The sequence below is a fragment of the Chinchilla lanigera genome, unplaced genomic scaffold, assembly GCF_000276665.1.
Source record: "Chinchilla lanigera isolate Chin_1 unplaced genomic scaffold, ChiLan1.0 scaffold00020, whole genome shotgun sequence".
Lineage (NCBI taxonomy): Eukaryota > Metazoa > Chordata > Mammalia > Rodentia > Chinchillidae > Chinchilla > Chinchilla lanigera.
Window position 1 is genome coordinate 835578 of NW_004955421.1, and position 25694 is coordinate 861271.

Genomic DNA, 25694 nt, shown 5'->3' on the forward strand with positions numbered 1-25694 from the left:
AGGCAGTATCTGTCTCTTGATAATCACCCTGTAGAAAAGCAGATGTGTGTCTAAGGATTTTTATTACTCCAATTTTTTTTTAATAGAAAACCATACCTTAAATTGATGAAATAAAGAAAAAAGTCATTATGTAACACAACTTGTGACTTCAGGACAAGAGTGTTTCTATACCATTATCTCTAAAGTATTATAGAAATAAAGCCAAAAGGTGCTAACCCAGCAGAATAATTATTTTAAGACAACATATCTCACCTTAATGTTCTCTGATTTTTTAACAAGGTCTGCAGACCCAGGAGCCCCTCCTTCCTTTCTGACCAATTGGAACTAGCACATCTGTTGAGCACTTCTGCCACATCTTCTGTCTGCCTCATGTATGTAGGAATGCTACCATTCCGAGAACTATAGGAGCGCTCTGAACAAGCACTGGAAGCATCGCTGTTAGCATCATCATCTGAGTGTACTCCATAGTCATATCTTCTTCGAGCAGGTTTTTTCTGTTATACACAAAGAATGTCATTAGCAGTAGCTAAAAAGGTATTGGTATTTCACAGTACCTCTTGAGCACAAAAGGACCGGTTTTTGTTTTAAAATCAGTACAAAGCATGCTGCTAATCATTATAATTGTAAAATATCAACGTTTAATTTTTTTCAGAAAACATTTTAGAAGTTAGTAGAAGATGAAATATACTTTACTATTAAGTGGTAGAGGAAGAGTAAGACTACATGGAAGTTTAGATACCTACATGGAAAGTGCTAAAATATGTGGGTTTTTTTCCTTAATCTTTTTCATGGAAAATCAAGAACTACTAGAATGTAAAATTAACAGAAACTTACTAGAAATTTAAATTGCTAAGAAGAAAAGCACTACCTTTTTAGAGAAGGAGTACAATGGATCAGATGTGTGCATGTTTTTGCCCTATGTAAGTCTCATTTGTCCTGTCTTTCCTAGTCTCTGTCCTAGTCTTTTACCTCCACTACCACTTGTCTGGCCACTCTTCCCTTATATCCAACCCTCATGTCTCCTAGATAAGTAAAATATAAAGAACGACGAGAAATTGTTTTGCTTACTAGTACTTTTAGGAGGCAAGATACTTGAGGGCCTTCCATGTTTTCTCAACGTATCTATACTATCTACTTTAATAAATATGAGAAAGTATATTAAGATTCATTTTATTCCTTTACATCTAAGGTTTATAATTTATGTAACAGGCAATTACACCTTGCATATGGAAAATGACATCTGAGACTTCCACTGGAAGAACTGGAAACACATCTACATAACATGGTATTTGGATTTTGGCTGGTAAAGATATTTCAGTCAAATATATTAAATACAATAATCTAAAATAGTTCCAAGTGATCATAGGTTCTCCACAGTGTAAAATCTGAAAGAACTATGCTTTGGACTTAAAATAGTTTTATAATGTCTCCATCACTCACTGCACTCATTTGCTCTAGACACACTAACTTAATTTAGAACAGCAACACTGTGATGCTTCCTGTGTCGGGGTCCAGGATCAATTTTGTAATAAACATCACTGGAAATGACCTCATCTCATTTGTATAAGTAGTTGGGCTGAAAAAACTAGCAACCCCGTGAGACCCTTTATTCAGGCAGTATCTGTCTCTTGATAATCACCCTGTAGAAAAGCAGATGTGTGTCTAAGGATTTTTATTACTCCAATTTTTTTTTAATAGAAAACCATATCTTAAATTGATGAAATAAAAAGTCTTATTATCAGAAGATGTCAGAAAATAATGTCTATACCTTAGTCCGTATGTCTCCTAAGAGCTGAGAGCAGTGAATTTTTAAAGAAAGAAATTGAAGATAATGAAGAACATTTTGCTAAACAGCACAGTGAAGTAGGCATTAACAATGCCCATGATCAGAAACATTAAGTTTTTTAACATTTAGATACAAAATACTGCTTATCAGCAGGCTATATCTTTAATCTAACAATATCCTTTAGTTGAAAGAGATACAGCTGAACTATAAAAATATTCCCATAACCACTTTCCCCAAAGAATCTTAAATATTCTTATTTGCATCCTTTTGGTATTCCTAAATTTAATTTTATTTCTCTAATTTTACCCAGGTTCAAATTAGGTTTAATAGTGGGAAATTTTTTTCTTACAAATTGCTAGTTGCAACTGTTGTATCTGTGTTAGGCAAATAATGAAAGTAGAACAAAATTATATGGATTCACATCTAGGCCTTTGTTGCTTAAGTATTTCTATGTAATTCAAAAACAGTATTTTAGTATTACAAGGGATAGCTCAAAAATAACCCACTCAATTCATAAAATTTATATAAATAAGCTGAAGTGAACTGGTAAACCATCCAATTAAAAAACCTAGAAAATATATTTTAAGAATACAGAAATACAAAATAGTAAATTTAAAATACCCTTTAAATATCATTATTAAAGGACATGATCAATATATCCCATGCCCAAGAGAACAAAACTCCTACTTTGTTATATTAGTTTATAAAAAAGATCAAATGGCTGAAGCAAAGGGAAAAATTCAGCAATAATGACTATAGGAACTACATAGGTAATGATATTCAATAAATTATGGCTGTTATAGTTTTAAGTGAGAAAAACAACAATGAACAACTACGGTACACGTATAGCACTCTTCTGACAAACTACCATGAATCTCTACAACACGTTTTTAAACTTCACTGCCTAATGTGTCAGGCATAAATAATCAGGAGGATACCTTGATTATAATTTGCCTTGAAGCTGTACTTTCTCTTAGTTAAAAAAATACACATAATTAAAAGACTAAACAAAATCAGCACAACCAAAATAATCCTGCAAGTGTACACAAGTGTATCAATCTATTTCACCTCACATTTAGTATACTACAGTACATAAAACACATTACTGTTTTAGGAATGACTATGCTCCTGACACTCATCAGTACTACTGACTCTGGCTTAAATATCTAACCAGTAAGGGTCAAGAATTAAGTATGCTGGTCTGCTTTACACTGTCCATATTTTATCATCCTGGATCAATCTAGAAGAACTTTCTCATTCCTTTTCCACACAGGTAGACTGGCTTTCTCATACACTGCTTTCATACATGGAACATGTATAATAATACGGAAATGGAGAAGAGTACCAAGGCATCTGCAACTGCTTCCTCCACGTCAGAACCTGTGTTCAGGACTCGCATGGCACTGACAGATGATGACAGTCGGCTTGACTGGCTAATTCCATACCCTGGACCTAATTCATCAAAAGAGGAAAAAAGCTTTGAGGTAGGCATATAACAGTGTTAGGCTGGGAAACTTTAAGACCCTAAAGGGGGGAAAAAAAACCAATGGGGCAAAGCATTTTAAAAGCAATATTGTATTTTCTGGTCATGCTGAGTTCTTGATCAAATAAAAGGGTAAAGGCAATTAAAATTATTGACAATGTATAGGAAATATATTTAAAGAATAGTAATTCTTTATGTCCACAGGTAGAAATATGTATAGTTGGCAGACTAAGGACCTGGACATCTATACCCCTGTAATTAATCCAGCTCTGTCAGTTGAAGCAAGTCTCTCCATATGGGTGAATCACAAAGAAATCCACAAAGATCAATCCCAGCCAATAATAGTTGGGAGATCACTGAAGTCACACCAGGAATGCACTAGGAAGAAAAGCTCCATTAATCTCTTCTTCAAGATAGGTTGGTTTTATTCTATAATTAAGACAGATCATTTGTTATCTGTAGAGGGGCTATTATGTGCCCAACATTCTGAGATATGTAAAGACAAACCAGAGATGAATTTTCCCTCAACTGCTTTATATACCATCATGTACAATTAAAACACTTCATCCACCATTTTGGTTTTTTTTTTAAACATAAACAAAGATGAAGTACACAACCAAGAACATAAAACAATTTTATATTTAAAAATGACATAACAGGTTATACAAAAGAAAAATGCCCATTTGGTAGTGAAAAAAAATGCTCAGTAGGATTGCTAAGGTGGAAAAAGTTACTTGTGGTAAAAGAAAAGACAACAAGTAATGTATGCTCCAACAAGTTAAATGTAAATAAAAACAAATCAATTTTTAAAAATGAGTAACACTCCATGAAGACTGAAAAGAACAAAATCTGAGACAAATGCACAGATGATAGTGAAAATGTACTCATTCTTCACCTGAGGCCCCATACACATCGGGGGCGTAGAGGGCACCAGTAGACCGGGAATGGTGTCTGGAGGCTGGAATAACAGGACCATACAAACCTCATCTATTACCACAGAAACAAGGAATAGTGGCAGCACTACTGTCAGGCAAGGAGAGTTAGTTAACACTGGTGTTACTCTTAAATAGTTCATGATCAAAATACTGCCACATATGGCAACTGAACATTAGCATTGCAAGATCATTCCTGACACACAGACACAGTTTACACCTAAGTGGACAGACATAGGCCTACAGGAGCTGGAAAAAAAAAAAAAAAAAAAGGAAAGAAAGAAAGAAAGAAGAAAAAAAGCAAAAAGCTAATATTCAAATGGAAGGAAATGTTGAAAATACAAACATGAAAACAAAACAAATGAACAATAAAAGAAAAACATTGTAGGTAAAAAAAAAACCACTATGGTAACTGGTAGCTAATAATAATCTTATCTCCTTTTATCTCAACAACCAACAGGTAGCTATTATAACTCAATTTTAAAGGTCTAAATGTTTGTGTCCCCTCCCCAATGATATATTGAAAGACTAATCCCCAAGGTGATGGTATAGTCTCAGGAGGTGGGTAGGGCCTTTGTGTAATCAGAAAGGAGATTCCAGAGTAGTATTTAGCTCCTACTACCCAAGGACACATCTACAGTCTGTGAAACCATGAAACAGATTTGCCACCAAACACCGAATCTGTTGGTGCCCTAGACTTCTTGATCTCCAGAACTATGATATATAAATTTTTGTCATGTGTAAGTACCCAGGCTCTGGTATTTGTTATAGCACCTGAATAAAGACAGATGGGGAAATTAGAGCACAGAGATTAACTTATGTGAACAAAGCCATATTACAAGTAAGTGATACATTTCAGTATATGTAGTCTTTCAAATTCTTTGTTCGTAAATAGTACATATACTACATCTTCACCTTACTCATATAATATACCTCATTAGATTAAAAGCAACATTTTTTGTAATGGTTCACTGAATACATGTTTTGCATTCAACAGACTACTTAAATATCAAAGCACCTTTATCAAAAAACTCAATAATTTTAGAACAAAACAAAAATCCTAAAAATTTGTGGCATCTCATTATATACTGCTTTAGAATCTAAATTTATCATGTCTTGTATCTTAAAATCCTGATTATCCTAAAACCATAAAGTTGATCTTTCTCTTACATAAAGAGCTGGAAGAAAAATGCATTTTAATATTCAATGAAATATTTTATTTTAAAAGTTAGACTTCTTCAAATGTATTAATTAGAGCAGCTAAACCACTTTTTTACCCAAGTCACTATTTTGTTACAGGGAAACCTGAATAAACAGGAAAGTAATAAAAAAGACTAAAAGAAAAACTAGACAGAGAATGCTACACAAAAAGGTTAATAAATTCTGAAAGGTGATTAGTATTATTTAAAAAAAGTTACAGTATATAGCTCATTTTAACAGAAATAATTTGAAAGTGGTAAATAAAGATATGAGCAAATCTGAAAATGCCTACTGGGTGAAAATCTTTGAAGGGATCAATATTTATCTGTGGTTGAGGCACCATGCAAGTGTTTGTAATAGAGCTTTTTTGTCTGAATCTCAGTTCCAGAAATAAACGGAAACCAGGATGCAAGTTCCAGAGAAGTTCTACTTTGCTCAGTTCTGCTTTCTTTCTGAAATGTTATGGTCTTCACCAAAGGCTTGTGATACAAGTGCATATTTAACAAGCTATAGGATTCATCTGTTAAAGAGCAATATTCAAAGTCACAGGCAACAAAAAATTCCACCAAATAAGCATATATGGTAAGGACTATAGACTGGAGGCAAATGTAGCAGAAAAATAGGAGTGGTGAGGACCACTTAATCTCTGGGAATGCAGCTCTTCATCCCTGTGAAACAAACAGGGCTAATCTGCTGCCTTTGCCATTCAGTATCTGTATATAAATAAAAGGACTATAAAAATTAATTCTGTAAATTGACTGAGGGGTTGGAAAAAATTATTTTAACATTATATGACTGAAAGGCTTAGTTACCTTTAGGCCAAATGGGAAGTTTTATAAGAATCAGCAAAGCTGTTTCCTTTAATAATAAAATTTTAATTTATTATAAAATAGAAGCTTTGAAATGAATCTAGAAAAATCAATGGCTAAATGTCCTTTGAGATGTAGCCTATTAACAAAGCTTACTTTAAAGCAGTTAGTAGTTGACTATAAACTGCCTGTAATCTTTGACTAATGTACAGGTTTAAAAGTTACAAAAACGTATTTTGGTTCTTCTTGATGCTTTCCCGTCATTCCCACTGTTAGCACAGTGTTATATAAAGACAGGTGTTACACCACTTAAAAATCTGAGCTCCTTCCCACTGCAGTGTAAGTGACTATAGCTCGGGAGTGTGTGGAGAAGAGGGGAGAAGGGCACTAGCAGCAGCAATGGTGGGGGCGTGATGAAGAGGATAAAAGACCACAGTAACTGGATGCTCAGTGTGCCAAGGACTGTCCTGATGGCTTTTTCATGTATTTTCTCATTTGTAGAGTCCTTCAAACAATCCTATGATATACATATTATATGTGTTCACAGATAAGGAAACTATTGGTAGTATCTCATTTTATAGATAAGGAAAACCAGGCACAGAAAGGTTGAAGACCTGGGATATGAACCCAAGCCATCTGACCATAAAAGGTATGTTCTTAAAGGAGGAGAAGAGAAGGGGGTTGGGAAAAAAAGAGAAATCAAAATATATCATTCATGGGTACAAATTTCCTACAATGAATATGATCATTATGTATATCTAAAATGTACCAATAAACTTAGTAAAAAAAGGTATGTTCTTGAACCACAATGTGTTCCTTCAACTCAACATGGCATGTTTATTGTACATAAATGTCACGTTTCAGTTCTTTAAATATATATACAGAGGACGTACCATGTACATATGTGTCCATATGCATACACACACACATGCAGGCATTCTACAGGGTAAAATATCTCTGGCAAGGCATCTGTCACACCTGGCCTTAGTGATGCAGAGGAACTGTTATCTTGGTACCCTCCCACAGGGAAAGAGAAAGTGACAGTCTCTCTGAACCCTGAGGCTACAACATAAACCATGGTTGAGGATATTGATGTATATCCCTAGCTAAAAGATCAGTACAGGACAGACCTGTGATATATCTGTGCCCACTGGCCCAGAGAATTAGAAGTAAACCAACAGAAATTCTACAGTAGTATGTCTGAAGAAATAAGAATTCAAACAGACAACTAACAGAACTTCATTCTACTTAATCATCCCAAACTCTTGAAGAGCCAACTCTCTAGTTAAAATGTTGAAGGACCATGAAGACATTGTAGAGATTCTCAATGTAAAAAACTATGCCTTTCCAGTTGTCCTAAAAATATTAATGGTTTAAAAAAATTATTTACTATTTTTATAATTGAGATAAATTCAGCATTATAATCAAGGTTATAATACAAGCTCTATAATCAGGAGCACAAGTTTAATAGCAGGAACATGACATATGCTATAGATGGGAAATGACTGTTAAACTGTAAAACACAATAAAAATGTTAATTTTTTCCATTAATAAGTAGTTCATATAGTGTTGTATACTCTTTGTAGTAACCTACATTAAATGATCTAGGTTAAACAGTCACTATTTCTGCTGAATAGGACAGAGGTATTTTATAAAACTAAGTAGTCCATATTTCACTTGTGAATATTTTTAAAAATTTTAAATTCTGTGAATTTGTGTGATTGATTGATTCTCTTTCTGAGATAGGGTTTTGCTATTCAGGTCAGGCTGCCCTTGACCTAACTTTGTAGCCCAGACTGGCCTCAAACTTATAGTAATCCTCCTGCCTCAGCCTTCCAAGTGCTGGGATTACAGGTGAACACCACCACACCTGGCTTAAATTCTGTTAAGTTTGTTAAGAAAAAAATTGAAATCAATATTCTGAAGTTTAGATTTTTACAATACTTACTTGATTATGAAAGCAATTCATTTAAATAATGACCAATTTGCTCATTTAAGTTAGTAAGGTCAAAGGTATTTTCCAAACCTACTTCCTTCTGATGGCTCCCTAAAAGTGATAGAAAACAAGAGCAAAGATACAGCTGAAGAAGAATGCTAAATTTCAGGTCTCCTGAGGTTACGGAATGGTGAAAACTCAAGGTGAAAGGAATGCCCCTCACACCTGCCCAAATGCTTACCAAGGGGCTGAAAAGAACGGACAGGACTCGTGTCCCTGCTGCTCTCCCGACTGGCTTCCCGGCTGCACCCTTGACTCACACTTGGTCGAGGAATGCGACTGCTGCGGGCTGGTGTAAATCAACACCAGCAGAGCAGGGAAGAAAACAGAAGACATGGTTTAGGTTATTTTTAAATTTTGGTTTTATTTTGCTTTCTTAAGAATTGATTGGTAATTAAAATTTTTTTTAAGGTTGAAAAGAACTACTCTTGATGAAACATGTAGGAATACAGTTAAGTTTTTTGAATATGGTCCTTCTAGTTTTTACAAGATTGGGCGGGTAAAATAGTATCTTATTAAAATAAAGATATAAGTAAAAAGGAGATTTAAAATATTATACAACATATACTGTAAAACTCAATTTTCCCCTTTGTTGAATTATACATTTCTATCTTTTTTGTATCTGAGGTAAAAATTAATTAATAATTATTTTTGAGACAGGGTCTCACTATGTACTTCAGGCTGGCCTCGAACTCATGGCAATCCTCCTGCCTCAGCCTTCCAGTGTTAGGATTACAGGTGTGCACCACTTCACCTGGCTCAAAAATATCTTATTTTTAATATAGAAAATCTATACTTGTCAAACATAAATCTTAAGTACAACGTTCATTCTTGTTTTCAGTTCATAATAAATGAGCTAATGCTTTCAACTCCCATGTTTTTTCTCATCCTTCACAAATTTTAAAAATATACATATAGAAATAAATAAGCAATGAACAGAGAACCTAGGCATGAGGACTGACCAAAAGTAGAGTAGAGAATTTTAAAATAATGTACGGAAGACAAAAAGAAGAAAATCAGGCTGAAAATTCCAGGGGCTTTGGGACAAATGTCAAGTGCACTGTAAGAAAAAATTGCTGCTAAGCATACTAATTCAAAGTCTGTAGGTCTAAAAGAAGTCTGTGGCACCTACTCAATAAAGGCATTCATTCTTAGACATGAAACTAACTCCTACATACAATTCCTAAGGAAGTTTTTTGAGAATATGTATGAGGCAAAGCGAAAGAGTAAATGAAGGAAAGAGCATCCAGGGAAGAATACATTCAATCCAGGATAGTAGTAAATGGGAACCCCAAAATGACAGCTGAGCAAGCGGGGAGCAATTAATCCAGAGTGCTGGAAACAAGCAAAGTCTTCAGAAAATGTGGAACTCCACACAATACTTAGTACTACACCAAAAGGACAGCAATACAAGATGACATAAGAAGACATTATTCTCCTATAGACAAATTGAAATGCTGAAAAAAGTTATATAATATAGGAAAGTGACTTTCCAAATACAAAGCAAACCAAAATGTGACATAATTTCATCTAACTACCAGGGCTGTAAGAAAAAGAGAACTAATTTCCATGTACATAGATGATCTCTAACACTGAAACCTCAGGTTATCTTTGGGGAGACACGAGGTCACAGCATATTTCATGTCTTGGCAGCAAATAACATTTATTTACTCATAACACAACAAATGTTACTTTCAGCTTTTTAACTTTTAAAGTCAACTTATGGAGTAAGTACATAAGACCTGACTGAGAATTTGGAGGAAAATGCACGTGTCAACTTTAGTAATGTAAAAAAAAGCCAATAACCCTGAGAACAGAGTGAAGGGAAGGGCAGGAGAGTTGCGATACTGCTTAAAGTTGATGAAACAAAAATAGAAACAGGAGGATAGTCTTTATACAGGTAATCTACAAAAGACTTTTAAAACGATGAAAAACAAAGGATTAAAAAGAAGTTGGAGTAGTCAATTTTCTGCCCTGGGACCAATGGATCAAATAACAGCTATCCTATGGACAAAGTGAATACCATGATTGGTAAAACAGAAAGGAGGGAAGGAGGGAAGATATATAAAGAGCCAGACAGCAGACACACATTCTGAGTCTATGAAGACAATGCTCCAAAGACTGCACAACCTCTAAACTTTTCAGTTAAAAGAGCCAACAAATCCCTTTTTATTGTTTAAGCTGGCTTCAGTTGTAACTTCTGTTACCTGACTGGAAAGTGTCCCAGTCAATACAAAGAGAGCATGGGAGCTTATTAATAGTTAAATAAGGCTGATCAATATTACAAATATGAAATATATGCAGTTTACATATACAGTGATGTACATATATACATATAAATGTGTCTAATGTTATAAATTTTACATTTTCTTGTGCTTTAAAATATTACCTATTATTTTTAAAAGCTATAAATTAATTTTGAAGATTCCACTCAATAACCTATACCACACTTCAATTCTTACTTGAAGTTTTGCTTTCTTCTAACTTGTAAGTGCCTAATTATATTCTAACGTCATCAATACTTCCAAAGCCTGAAATAGAAAAGAAATACAAGGTCACATTTTCACATACAAAGTCTTACCCACTGAAAGCCTAGATGGACTAGCTTCTCTGCTACAGCCTTGGCTCCGTGGTATCTTGCTCCTTTTTTGTGCTGAGGCTGAATTGACCAGGACTCTTTGAACCCCAGAGCTCACAGTAGAGAGGGCTGTTGTGGTGAGAACTCTTCCTGGAGACCCAGACCGGCTGCCGGCTAAACATTAAACACATATAAATATTAAGATATGAACACCAATAGAACCTGTTCAAAGGATAAAAAGTCAAGAAATATATTTGAGAAAACTTATTAAGTACAGATATTCTAAGTTTAAGAAAATGGACTGAGGATGTTCTAAGCTTAAGAAAACAGACTTCATATATAATTATAGTAGGTGGGGGGAATACTATATATAATAGTAATGAAGGGTAAATTATCTATAAAGTATATTTTCAGTTTGGGGGATGTATGACACTATGTTCAATAATAACATCATGATTTTTAAAACACAAATAGTAAAAACAAGTTTCCAAAGCAGTAACATACTTGACAATACATTTCAGATGTTTAAAAATGAGGGCTAAGGATACAGCTCAATGGTAGAGTACTTGCCTAACATGTGTGAGGCCCTTGGATCCCCAGCACTAAGTCAAACAAACAAACAAACAAAAAACAAAGCCCTTTGAAAAATATTTGAAAGGTATGGAGAGAACGCTTTATTCTACTACTGCTATTATTTTCATGAAGTATATAATAATGATAATTTATTTTATCTTAAAATAGTTTGCCTGCTGAGATACTTCTAAATGAGTATTTTAACAAAATTGGGTCAGCTGAAAAAGAAACTTGTTTTTGCTATTTGTCTTCAAACAGCAAAGTGCTCTTGGGTGGCCATTCTAAGGTCAAATACTGATTGTGGAACAGGACTAAAGGGCAAATGTGAAAGAAGTCAGAGATGTGGTCGGTCAGACAGGAGAAATTCAACAAAAATCAGAGAGATCAGGAAAGTGTGTGTGTGTGTGTGTGTGTGTGTGTGTGTGTGTGTGTGTGTGTGAAACCAATAACAGTTTTAAACTAGAAAAGTATGAGTTAACTGTTAAAGAGGCAAATTTTCTCATCAGAGAACTTTGTTCTGAACAGGAAAATAGACTAGATAACTCCAAAGTTTAATTTAACTCCAGACTCTGAATGGTCACATTATAGAAAAACTGAACTTACACTTAAATATAGCTTCCTGAAACAACCTTTTACCTTCATTGGGCACCACTTTTATCTAGAAGATTCACTGTTGATGCTGTACAATCTCACTCAATCATGATTCATTTCCACTCAAATGCCAAGCATGAGATGCTACCCCGTCCCCCAAGAAAAGTGTACTGAGTATACAGCAGGGAGTGGTAAGAGGACCATTATCTAAAGGAGAGTGTCTATCCTTTGCTAAGGGGCAGGTGAATTTTAGTTCTAGTGAGCTCTGTCTCAAGATAATACTGCCTCAGTCTTGGAATTTTATAAAAACTTTGAAATTTCCAGATTTTTATCATGTACAGATCAATCAATACATTAATGAAGCAGGTTGGATGTAGTCCGTGGGTTGCTGATCTGTGACTCTTGAGATTTAAGTTTTCTTGGCATATTCTTACCAAGTACAATTTCTATTCCTGCTTCATTCTTACACTTTACCAGCACACAAAATGAAACTTATCTCCCACTGGTGACAGTAATATTGTAAAACAAAGCAGTATTTCTAATGAAACTAACAAATTTACTATTTGAGTAGAAGTTCTACTTTAAAATGATTGTTCATTTGAATGCTACATGTTTCAGGCAAAGAATCTTCAAACCTGATTTCTTCATTTATAATTGTAAGGATAGTTAGAAGACATCTCTTTTCTCCATGCAGTATCTAAACTAAACATACACACCAAAACATCCAAATACCCAACATGCCACAAACTCACAATGCAAGATAGGCCGATGGAATATTTTATGGGAAAACTCGCAACAATATAAAAAGTATAAATAATGAATTGAGCACATATAATTATGGTATTCTGTTAAAACCAATATGTATATATTTGGGGAAGTGGAGGTGTTGGTAGGAGAAAACTGGACGATTCCTTGAAACGTGGGTCTATTCAGCAGGTAGGAAGGAAACGCGCAGTTTCCAAGCAGAGTAGCTGCTCTGTCTGCTCTAGATTTATTGAGTATGAAATTTATGCATGCTCCCTCTATATATTTAAATTCATTCATACTCTCTCCCAGGAAATAATATTGGCAGGGTACATGTCACTTTAACCACTATCCTTCTCTCTTCTAATACCCTGTGATCCCCACCAAGACTGTGATAATTCCAGTGCCTGTGACTCATGGGGATTATTTAAATTTAGAAGAAAATACCAAAGCTGTTTTCCCTAGTAAAGAGCAATCAAGGCTAATTATTTCCTTTAGGAAAACCACAGAGTTGATGAAAAAGTATATGATGCACACAGGGAATAGCAGAACTTGAAACTGGACACCGATTTTCTCTTCTGCTACCTACAAACTACTATTTTATAATTTTTATGATATTTCAAAGCATTACCAAAGGTCCTTTTCTTTTGAATGATTGCACCTGCAGGTTCAACTTGGATAATTTTAAAAATGCAGGGTTTTGGTAATACAAAGAAAAATCACAATTGGCAATTTTTGTCCCAATGATTATAGAAAAATGGAAAATTGCATGTTAAAGAGTTTCTGCTGAATAGAACCCATTTTTGGTAATGATAATATGTGATCAAACAATAGATGCATACATAAAGTCTATAGATTCTTACCACCAATGGTATTAGCAGATTGTGATCCTGAACAAGTGTAAAGGCAGAATTAGGGTAAGGGTTATAATCCATGAAGAGGGAAAGAGCAGTTTAAAAATGGATGGCAGATGAAAATAAAGTTTTAGTCAGTTCTCACAGAAAAAAAAATCCCTAATGCAAAAAAAAGCAAATCTTAAAAAATTCCAAAGCACAGATGTCTGTAACAAAAGCAGTACATTTAGTAGTTTTCACAGCTGATAAACAGAAACCAAACACTCATGTACAAAGCAGATGAAATGAAGCTGCAAAAGTAAATGTAAATTTTTCAGCTTTTCTATTATCAGTAATCCAAAATTTAAATAATTAAATGTTTAGCTTCTTACTATTTAAACATTTAATTCAAAACTAGATGTAAGGAACAACTACAACATCTTATAGCTGAAGAACAATTAGATGAAAAAAACTACATCTTAAGATTCACAGAAAAAAAATAAGGTGGGAGGAGGGGAGACAAAGTTTCTGACAGGCTGTACAATCTGTACACAACCTGTCACTATCAACAAAAAGGGACACAATTCTTTCATAAATACAAACCTAGACGTCTCTCCATTGGGTATGCTTTCATTTATTTGGTTAGCCATCAGACACACCTGCTTTGATCCAAGAGATTTTTTTTCTAAATGACAATACAAAAACACATGGAAAGACCATGCAAACCCTAATGAATTACTTTATGACAAAGTGAAGATGGAGATTAACGTAATACTTCTGTGCGAATGTGTTGTAAAGAAACTTGCATACAAATTACGTATCTTTTTGCTAACGAAAGAATTTGGAATGGAACATATAATCACTCAAATCAGCAAGCAGGCAAACAAAAACTCTCCAGTATGATTTTAAACCTAAGTGATTTTATAGCAAGACAGTTTTCTGATCTTAAAAGTTCTACCAAGTCTCAAAAGCCAATCATGTTCTCACACTTTAGGAGAGGATCTGGAATATTGTGGGATGGGTTTCAAGGTGAGAAACAAATAGAAATAATAATTATTGTATATTCTAGTGAAGTGATCTGAAGTTACAACGTTCCCAAACAGGAGATCTCTCAAGTAACGTTTTGAGAAACCCGTAAGCCTTCTACCAAAGGGCTGGGAATGTGGTTTACCATGGAGCATTTGCTGAGCACGTGCCAAGCCCTGGATTCCAGGCCCAGCACAGTGAAAACAAAAAGAAAAGCAAAAGCAAAACAAAACAAAACAAAAAAACTGAACTTCTGCCAAGAGATCAGCCTTAGCATTATTTTAGAAGACAACCAGTATCTCACAATTAAATTTTATCCTTAAATCCTGGACAGGGACAGTTTCTGGCTATTCTCTTTGTTTTGTGCTTTAAATTTCCTAACTTCACTATTACTTCCATTTACTGAAGGTAGCAAGAAAAACAAAACCAGTATGAAATTCAATGATACCCAATTAATACCCAAATTCAATGATACCCAATTAATACCCAATTAATGATACCCAATTAATAACAGACAATTTTAATTAATTAATTAATTTTTTGTCTTTTTGAAACAGGGTCTTGCTATGCAGTTCAGGCTGGCCTGGAACTCACTTTGTAGCCCAGGTTGGTTTTGAATTCACAACAATCCTCCTGCCTCAGCCTCCCAAGTGCTGGGATTACAGGCGTGTGCCACTACACCCAGCTAATGAGGACAATTTTATTGCTTACTTTGAGCCAGAGTGCTTATTTTGAGCCAGACACTGTTTGAATTGTATTAAGTATACTCCATTATTTAATCTTTATAATAATCTTACAAGGTAGATGGTACAATATTCTTCATTTTACAGCGATATTCTTCATTTTACAGGTAAGCATACAGAAATAAACTAATTTTAGTTTAGAAAAGCCAGGACTCCAACCCGGGCATTATGGATCCAAAGATCTGATGTGTGTGTGTGTGTGTGTGTGTGTGTGTGTGTGTGTGTGTGCGTGTGTGTGTATGTGTGTGTATGTATGTATGTACGTGTGGTGCTAGGGACCGAACTGGATCCAGGGCCTCATACAGGCTAACCAAGCATGCTACAACTGAGCTACATCCCTAGCCCCAAAGTCCATGGTCTAAATCAGTACTTCTTCAGTGTCACTATGACACAAATCACTTGGTGACCTTGTTACATATTGGATTCAGCAGATCTGTGGTGGTATGTGGTAGTGTTTCTAATTAGTTGACAAGTGATCCCGATACTGGTCTGGACTGCACATATGGAGAAATAAGGCATACATAGAGAAGTAAAAGACTAACACACCATATAAACCATCCCAGAAATATATACAGAATCAAGGAAGAATGTGATATGATTTCTTCATTTGACTGAGAAAATTCTTTGCCTAGAGGACATCTGTTACTCTGTAAATAATCCTCAACTTGAAAACCAGTTCTACAGAGTATTTCTCCATATCCTTAAGATTCTGATGAGGGCTTCCTTTGTTATTTGCTTAGTATTCAGACTCTGGAAAGAGAAGAGTCTCTTAGGCAGGCCTTGTATAACTATCACTCTACTCTTTCCAAGCTTTGCCTTTTCCTGATTCCAAACTCCAGGAATCAGGTTTAAAAAACATCCCCATCCCAACAAATCATCTAAATATCAGTGGAAGACAGTTAAATCAATTTCATTCCAAAATAGCCAAGTATATAGAACAACCCTCAAAATTACTTCCCTAGAAAAATTCTTGATGTTAGAGATAAACGCTATTGAAAATCTCTTGGTAAAGAAGGAATGGAATCAAATTGCTTTTAATTAATGTTATAGATGTATATGTTGCTATTCTGGAACATACAGAAATAGAACATTCATTTTACCCAAGATCCTCAAATGGTGCTTTTTCTTCCCTTTCTTTTCTTATGAGGAAATTCGTTAGTTTCCAACAACTAGCAAAACAATCAATCTTCAATTTATTAAGGAATACAGGCAACTGATTATCTCAGTTTATTTTTTAAATCATTATAAATCAGTATGTACCTTCCAAAAATGCTAAGGAAAAATACATATTCTAAGAACAGAATGTGGGGTAAGAAGAAAGTATCTGTCTTTGAAAAGCATTAACTAGATGCAAACAGATTCTGATGCTAATATATGGCAATTATTTTGCTTTTAAAAGATATAATTATCCACATTTGCAAGTTTCTGAATGTGAAAATCTTAATGCTAAGGATATTTGTGCTATTTAAAGTATCTCCATGCAAAAGTTTGTACAACAGATGAAGTTTCTCTTTTTAAGTGGTAGATATCAATGATGCAGCCCTAGTAACACAAAGACAAGACAACACTCACTCAAAAAATTCCAAAACATGCACAACAACTGACCCAAAACATTGAAAAAAAATACCTTCATTTTTGTCAGGTGATGATGAACCTAAAGTACAGAACAAGAACTCAGTATGTCTGATCTTTTTTGAAATTTGTCCACTGGTCATCTCCTACTACAGTAATATGCAAGCAACACATTTATTTTAACATATTCACAAATACAGGGGGATTAAGAAGCAGTACATACGCTGTGACTGAGACACCATTTTTGTTCGACTTCTTCCTCTAGAATCTGTCTTCGCATTTCCCATGCCAGTAAGTGGTGCTGAAAGCTTTGCTCTCACCCGGCCTGAGGAGTAAAATATTTACAGAATTAAAAACTTTAAAAAGTAATAGTATAAGGAAATAAATCTACTCTTTTCAAGCATTGTTAAATCTGTAATAATGTAATCACCACCTACAGGTTATATTTTTCTTAAAATTTTTAAAATATAAACTAGGCTTTGTTTTTGGATAAGATCTAGCTATGTTGTTCACACTGGCCCACTCTCAAAGGCTAAACTAATCCTCCTGCCTAAGCCTCTCAAATATCTGGCACAACTGATGATGAAATACATTACTAGCAGGTACTTTGGTGTTCTCAAGCAATGGTTTCAATCAAATCAGACCTATACTCAAAAAGAGGGCACAGAATCTTTTTAATTAAAAGGCAAAATTTGTAAGGCATACATAAACTTCTAGCTATCTTGATATAGCCATATTAATATACTACAGACTAGAAATAAGTTAAAAACTTAAGAATGAAGCAAAATAAGAAAGTAATAAAAACTAGAAATAAAAGAGGCAAACCTAGAAACGTAACTGATAAAATTCTAGTATTCCAGCAATTTCAAGGTCCCTAAATAGTCCATATTCCAGGTCTTTCAGGCCTTTACAATCTATTTTGAGTAGGATATAATATCTCCATGACTAAGAAGTAGAGCAAAAAGATCAAATTATTATTTTTGAAATGGGAGAATTTATCCACATTCTGTTTAAGAAATGAAGATATAAGTATTCTGATAGTAATGTTTTAATTTACAAAATGCTTAAATAAATTGCTATTAGTGGCCACAATGTCAGAAGTCATGTTTTTATAAAGTACTCTAGTTTAAAGCTTAAAATATAAACTATTTTAAATATTATCAAAATAATTATGAGACAAAACCACTTTAAACCTACTTGGCTCTATACACAAGCAAATGTCATCTATGTAAAAGTTAGAGAAAAAAATGTATTTTAAATCAAAGGTTTTTATAAGATGGCCTTCAGACAGAATACAAAAATTCAATTTTTTTTCCTTCGTACAAATTTAGATGGAACAAATAATTGCTTTTAAGGTGAACTCAGTAAAATACATGCAGTAACTTAGCTGTAATCTCAAGTTCGTTTCAGTGAGTAACTGATGCCCTAACCACTAATGCAAAAATAAAAGATACATTTCAAAGTGGACTAAATAAAAGCATTTAAATGCAAATGAAAAACCAATGGCACATGCTCTTGCAAAGTAGAAATGAATGGGTATACATTAAAAAAACACAAAACCAAAAGAGGTGTTTTAATAACATTACTGAAAAAATGAAATTATGTCCTAACTTTATAGTAGATATTGTTAAACATATTAAGAAAGTATATTTTTCAACATGAAATGATCCAAGACACAAAGCAAAACTACAGGATGAAGAAGTAGGGAAAAAAAATTCACACACAGAACAAACATAACCAAATGTAGAGTGAACACAATCAAATGTAGAATGTAAAAGCTACCACTCCTGGCAAATTATAAAGATTTGCAAATAAATTAGCCCATTTTAGTTTTAATTCCTACCAATGGAAATAGTAACATAGAGGTATTTGTGTTACTAACAAAATGTGTAATTCTTACCATCTTCAGAGGCTGTGCCTAAATAAGGGAAATAAAACAACATTTCAACAAATTCTGGCCATGCTGCTACCTTTAACACCCACCCAGGACTAAAACAAAAAGATGAGGAGAAAAAAACCCCACTTTTAATCTGATAAAACTTAATGTTGAAAATATTCATTCTGAGAAAAAAATCTGGGATACCTGACTCGTAGCACAGGCAAAGAGTTGAAATTAGGTAACAGAAAATGCTAAAATTCTATAGTGAACATTTCTATATTTCACCCTTAAACTCTGCTATAGTAAAGATATTTACTCAAGAAAGAAAGATGTAATTCTGCAATACTCTTCTTTGCAAATAAAGATTTTTACAGACTTTTCTAGGGTAGGAATGTTTTCAGTGTATTTTCAAAAGGTAGCTCATAAAAGCAGTATTAAAAACTAATTGACAAATAATAGAAGTCAAATCCATGGCATAGGCTTCAAATACCCAGAATTTTCAAAGCATATACAAAGCCAAAGACCTATCAATCCTATCCATCAGTTATTTCTGCAACATTCATGATTACTCCCTAAAGCATCAGTGAAATTTACTGAAAAGGCCAAAGAACCATCATAACAACTCATGGCTCATAAAGGAGTATAATGTACACGTCTGTGTGTACTTTTTAACAATTGAGGGGGGCTGGGGATTTAGCTCAGCGGCACAGCACCTGCCTGGCAAGCGCAAGGTCGTGAGTTCGGTTCCCGGTACCGGAAACCCTCCCCCACCAAAAAAACCCAAAAAATAAAAAACAGTTGAGTATCATTGGAATATACATCATGTAACAGATCAGACTCCTCAAATAAGTCACTTCTCATCTAAACAAGAAAATAGGTTGATTGGAAACAATACAAAATTTTCTAAAGGCTCCAGGAATATCAATATTAGAAGTGATAACTAAGGTTTTGTAAAGCACCCTCCTCCCCACTACTGTGGTACTGGGATTGACCCCAGGCCCTTTGCACTGAACTACATCCTCAGGTCTTTTTTGGTTGGTTTTTGTTTTTTGAGACAGGACCTCACTATATAGTTCAGTATCTCACTATGTAGGCCAGGTTGGCCTGGAACACACGGTGATCCTTCTGCTTTAGCCTCCTGAGTGCTGGGATTACAGGTGCAGGCCACCATGCCTGGCTAACAAACCATTTCTTGATGGCTGTCATATGATGTTCTTTCATTAATGAAATACTTTAATCATACAAAAAAGGGAGAGGTTAATTTAACTAATATTCCTGTACCCAACCCAAGATTAAATAAACATTCCATTTCCTTAAAACAGAAAGTATGTATTAGGTCAACTTTTAGAGTTGATGCAATAATTGACTGAAAAACATAATAATGTCTAAATTTTTCCTAGCTCTCATAAAGTGACTTAAAGATTTTAGTATTTTACTGTAAGTTATTTTTAAGGGCAAGATACAAATAACATGCTAAGATCAGACAAGAAATTTATAGGTCTGTTACTGAACCAAGCAACTACAGATAGATTATAACCATTTGACTATTGAAATAAAAAAGACACAGTTGTTATTTTCTTTCCTGGTACTGGGGATTGATGTGGCACATACTAGGCAACTGCTCTACCACGGAGCTACAACCCCCAGTGTTGACAAAGCTCATAATAAGGATTACTTGTCAGTTTGAAATTCAATGTTAAAAAGACAGCATCTGTAACCTGTACTTCACTTTCATAAACAAACATCTGAACCTGTGAAATGTCATATTTCTATGTCACATTTCTGTCTATAACAGAGCTAATAAACTAAAGTGCTGAATCAAATGATTAATGACATTACTTGTCTTTCTTCTGAATCTTATATTGTTGAGGAGGACAAGAAACAACAAATATTCAAGGGCATATTTCTAAGAGCACAGGTAAAAAATTTTAAAACAATTGACTTAAATAAAAACAAACAGTTATCTACTATTTGAGTAGATTGGGAAATCCAAAAAATGGAAATACCTAATCCAAAATTCAATTAGCAAATTATGCAGCCATTTTCACAGTAAGATTCTTGGTAAATAGTGTATTTTCAGATTTTAAGAGTGGAATGAACAAGGATATAATTCACAGCCCAAGAGCCATAAAACTATATAGTAGAATTTAAAAGGAAGATCTTACCATCCATCTTGTCAGAAGTATCCTCTTTGATGAAAAAGCAAGCAAAAAGAGGAAAACTTAGCATATTAGAAAAAGTGATTGTATAATCCCTAAAATTTTTTTATGAAGACAGAATTAAATGTTCAGGCGTACTGTTTACTGCCTTGTTGCTTATCTACCTCCATCTTTTCTTAGAACTTCTAGCCTCTATCATCTCACATCTGGATAAAATATTTTTTTTTTAATGGTTTTTTTGACACAGTCTAATTCTGTAATTCAGGTTGGCCCTGAACTCACTATGTAGCCCAGGCTGATCTCAAACTCATGGCAATTCTGCTTCAGCCTCCCAAGTGTTGGGATTACGAACATGTGCCACGATGCCCAGCTGATATCTGGATAAATCTTAACAACTACTTTATTTCACTGCTTGACAGAGAAAATTATACAACCATGCAGTCATGGGTATGGGCATTACTACTGACTTGGTATTTAAGTGTCTGTGCAGGAAGAGTTAACACAGCAGGGTTAATAATTGCTTTTAAGAAGGTCCTGCCTGTGCGGTTAGCCTCTAGTAACTTAGTTTTTAATGCTCCTTTTGTTAATCATAAGGTTATTTTAAGTGAGAGTAGGGACACTAGACTCTGTTGTACCAAGCAGAGGGCCTATGTGACTCTCTCCCACCTTGGACACTTCTGCAAGCTTCCCTGGGTAGAAACACTGTACACATGTTGCTGAATTTCACTGTTAGAGGGAGGAGCAGCCATCTAACACTACCTCTGGAAGATGTAACTTTGAAAGCCTATACCTAGACTCCTTCAGATTACTCTGTAAGTCTTTTCCCTTCTGGGTTTTGATGTGTGTTCTTCTGCTCTAACAAACTCAGCCATAAATAGAGCTATCTCTAATTCCTGAAAGTCCTTTTAGTAGGTCTCAAATGTGTGGGTGATTGTGGGAAGCCCAAGAATGTTTCTCCTCTTGTGCTTCCTGGATGGCTTTTCTAAATCTCAAATCACCCCTTGCACAGGAATCGAACTCAGGACCTTGTGCTTGCCAGGCAAGCACTTGTGCCGCTGAGCTATAACCTTGGCCCTCATCTTTTGTCTTGCACATGAAACAAAAAATTTTATATAGATTCGCTTCCCAGCTTCTTCACTGAACTTAACTTTGATTTCTATCCACATGATCACAACAGAACTATACATTTTCTTTTCCATTCAAGTAACTTCATAAACCCTGTTGCTGAGATTAAAAAATACACATACATACATAAGTATCAAGGTTTCCTTGACATAAATTCCTGACTAGCTTATACCACACCATGCTTCTTCTTTAGAAAGTTTAAGGTTGAATTTCAAAATACGCATATCTCTGCAGCCAAAGTATTCAGTACTTTAGGGACAATGAGAACAAATCAGAAGTAGCTGCTTTAAGGAACACAGAGTTCAATACTCACAGGTCTTTCCTAAGTGCTATGCTCTTATATTGTAACTGTCCCCTAAAGCACTTTCAGTTTAAGGTTTCATAGGGTCTTCAAACACAAAATTCATTAAAGTAAAATAACCTTTATTTGTTTATCCCTCATCAAGCTACCAACAGACTGACAGAGTACAGAAGAATATAGTCTGGTAACCAGTAGGGTGCCTGTCAAAAACAAGGCGCGCCATGAGTATTTTGCTAAGAATGAAATACTTCTGAAGCACGTATATTCAGCATGATAAGCAAAGTTCAAAACATAAGCTAGCCAAGAACCCACCAGCTGCGAGTGTTCTTAGAAGGGTGTGTGATAGAGCAAGTGAGGAGGCTGTGGGAGAGGGGGATGGGGAGGAAACAGGGGCCTCTTTCATCCAACTCTGGGAAGAGCCATCAGCAAGCAGCTGGTTTCCCTGTGAACTTCTGCCAGATGGACAGAGGAATGTTTCTATGATTAAATAAACCATCCAATTTAAATGTTAAACAACCCAAAGAAATACATGGTCTATGTCATGGCACTACTATAGGCTTTTCTAAGAAAAAATATTGTTATAAATTGGCTTTCTAGTTTACATTAAAGCATTTGAGATACACTATTTTCCTTCTGGTAATAAAAGTAATAGATATTCAATGTAGTATTATATTTATTGTTGAAGTTTCAGATGAGTAGTTTTCATTTTTATTTTATTAATTTGTGTACCACTTCAAAAAATTGAGCTATAATTCATACATGCAATAAAATTCATTTCTCTACAGTATACAACTATATGTTTTTAATGTATTCACAGGATTGTGTAACTTTCACTACTAACTGCAGAACATTTTCATCGCATTCTCCAAAAATCCTATGCCATTGCCAATCACTCCTTATTCCTCCCAGTCCTACACTCTAGCAACTGCTAATTTACTCTGTAATTCTAGATTTGTCTGTTCTAGTCATTGCATATAATTGGTTTCATGCCATCTGTGTCTGGCTTCATAATGGTTTCAAGGTTGGTCCACCTTATGGCATGCATTTTTATGTAATGTACTCATCTTTATTGCTGAGTAATATTCCATTCCACTGTATGGACATACCCATTTTGTTTACCATTTACCAGCTGATAGACATTTGGGTAATTCTTGGTTTTTGCCTATTGTGAATAATGTCGTTATGAAAATTCAGATAAAAATTTCTGTGAGAACTTATGTTTTCACACTTCTTATATACACAGTGAGGAGTGGAAAAACTAGTTCATATGGTAATTCTATATTTAACTTTTTGAGGAATCATAAAACTATTTTCAAAATGGCTCCTCTATTTTACATTCCCACCAGAAATATATAAGAATTCCACCCATAGTCATTAGCAGTTTTGTTGTCGGTCCTTTTCATTTGTACTTCCCTAATAACTAATGAGCATCTTTCCATGTGCTTATTGGCAATCTATGTATCTACACTGGAGAAGGTTAATCAAACCCTTTGTCCATTTTTAAATGTTACTGAGTTCCAAGAGTTCTTTGTATATTTTGGACATAAGTCCCTAATCAGGTATATGACTTGCAAATATTTTCTGTTATCCTAGATGCTGTCTTTTTGTTTTCTTGGTGGTGTCCTTTGAAGCACTGAAGTTTTAAATTTAACACATTCATGACAGGGTTATAATTTGTACCAGGTGGCTGTGAACCACATGCATGACTGTCCCACTGGGTGGCATGGCACAGTCCCAACAAGCTGCCCGATGGGACATGCACTTAGCACTAGTGGTTAAAGCCAGTGGGAAAATGTTAATGAAGTCTAAAATCTATCTCTTTTGGGGGCTATGTGTAGCTTTGGTATTAGATCTAGGAAACCACTGTCATCCAAGGTTAAAAAGATATATATCCTTGTTTCAAGTGTTACAGTATTAATTCTTATATTTAGGTCTTCAATCCATATTGAGTTTGTGAGGCAGAAGTCCAACTTAAATCTTTTGCATCCCACTGCTCCATTACCGTTTGTTGACCAGACAAATCTTTCACTACTGAATGGTCTTGGCACTCTTACTGAAAATCAACTCACCATAAATTTATGGGTTTATGTCTAGACTCTTTATTCCATTGGTCTATAAGGCTGTCCTTATACCAGCACCTCACAGACTTGATTACTGTGGCTTTGAAGTAAGTTTTGAAATTGGAAAGTATGAGTCTTCCAGTTTTGTTGTTTTGAAGATTATTTCAGCTATTATGGATCCCCTGATTTTCCATAGAAATGTTAGGACCTGCTTGTTAATGCCTATAAAAAAGCATCTGGACAGGAACTGAATTGACTCTGTGTATCAGTTTACCATCTTAGCTTTTTAAATCTATAAGCCTAAAATGTCATTTCATTTCATTCATGTCTTCTTTAAATTCTTTAACAATGTTAAAAGATGCAGTTTTCAGTGTATGAGTCTTAAACATCTTTTATTATATTTACTCCTAAATATGCTATTATAATTGTTTTATCTACTTTATTTTGTATTTCTCACTGAGTGTTTAGAAAATATTCTTGAACTGATCTTGTATCCTACAATCCTATTGAACTAGTTAGAATTTTAGAAGATAAGTTCTACAAGGTACGTTTTAGAAAATATAGTTTTGTTTTTTTGCACAGGGATGGTTTTCACATGATTTTTTGCATGAGATAATTTTATTTCTTCTTTTCCAATCTGGATATCTTCTAGTCCCCTTTTTTTGCCTAACTGTCCTTGCAAAAATCTCCACGGTAATGTTGAATTAAAAAGTTACAATGACCTATCTCCAAAAAAAGTCATATTTTCAACAAAGGTAGAATAATACAGACTAACAAATAATTTCTGGTTAAAGTCATTATTTTATGTAATATTATACATAAAGGACTAGAGGGCTATATACAAAGATGTTAACAGTGGGTTGATTAGTGCTTTTAATTTTTGTAAAACAATTTTATTTAGAAACATCTTTATCTTGTTTGTTATTGATCTACTTTTTCATTGTCAAGTGTGATGGGAGCTGTAGAATTTTATTTATTTATTAATTTTTATTTTTATTTTGTTTTTTTTTTTTTTTTTTTTTGGTACTGGCACTCGAACTCAGGACCTTGTGCTTGCCAGGCAGGCACTTATGCCGCTGAGCTATATCCCTGGCCTGAGCTGTAGAATTTTAAAAGATGCTCTTCCTTAGATTGAGAAAGTTCCTTACTATTCCTAGTTGGTTGAGTACTTTTACAACAAAAGGGTCTTAGATTCTGCCAAATGCTTTTTCTGCAGCTACTAAGATGATCAGGTATTTGTCCTTTACTTTATTAATATGGACCATTAATTTGACTGGTTTTCATGTATTAAAATAACATGGCAT

General features: G+C 34.5%; 1 protein-coding gene across 18 annotated transcripts in view; it reads right to left on the reverse strand.

Moving 5' to 3' along the window:
* Clasp2 (cytoplasmic linker associated protein 2) overlaps positions 1–25694 on the reverse strand; it is a 189513-nt gene that overhangs the window by 67930 nt on the left and 95889 nt on the right. For 4 of the 18 annotated variants that reach the window (XM_013513734.1, XM_013513738.1, XM_013513733.1 and 1 more), the window contains 10 exons: positions 20911–20934; positions 18767–18784; positions 17090–17191; positions 16922–16948; positions 10788–10958; positions 8388–8495; positions 4165–4227; positions 3132–3238; positions 1769–1792; positions 253–494 (listed from right to left, as the gene is read on the reverse strand). In XM_013513734.1, the coding sequence (XP_013369188.1) occupies positions 253–494; positions 1769–1792; positions 3132–3238; positions 4165–4227; positions 8388–8495; positions 10788–10958; positions 16922–16948; positions 17090–17191; positions 18767–18784; positions 20911–20934 (886 nt within the window). The remainder of the gene's footprint in view (positions 1–252; positions 495–1768; positions 1793–3131; positions 3239–4164; positions 4228–8387; positions 8496–10787; positions 10959–16921; positions 16949–17089; positions 17192–18766; positions 18785–20910; positions 20935–25694) is intronic. The other 14 variants (XM_005383651.2, XM_005383650.2, XM_005383655.2 and 11 more) reach the window with 7 other exon arrangements.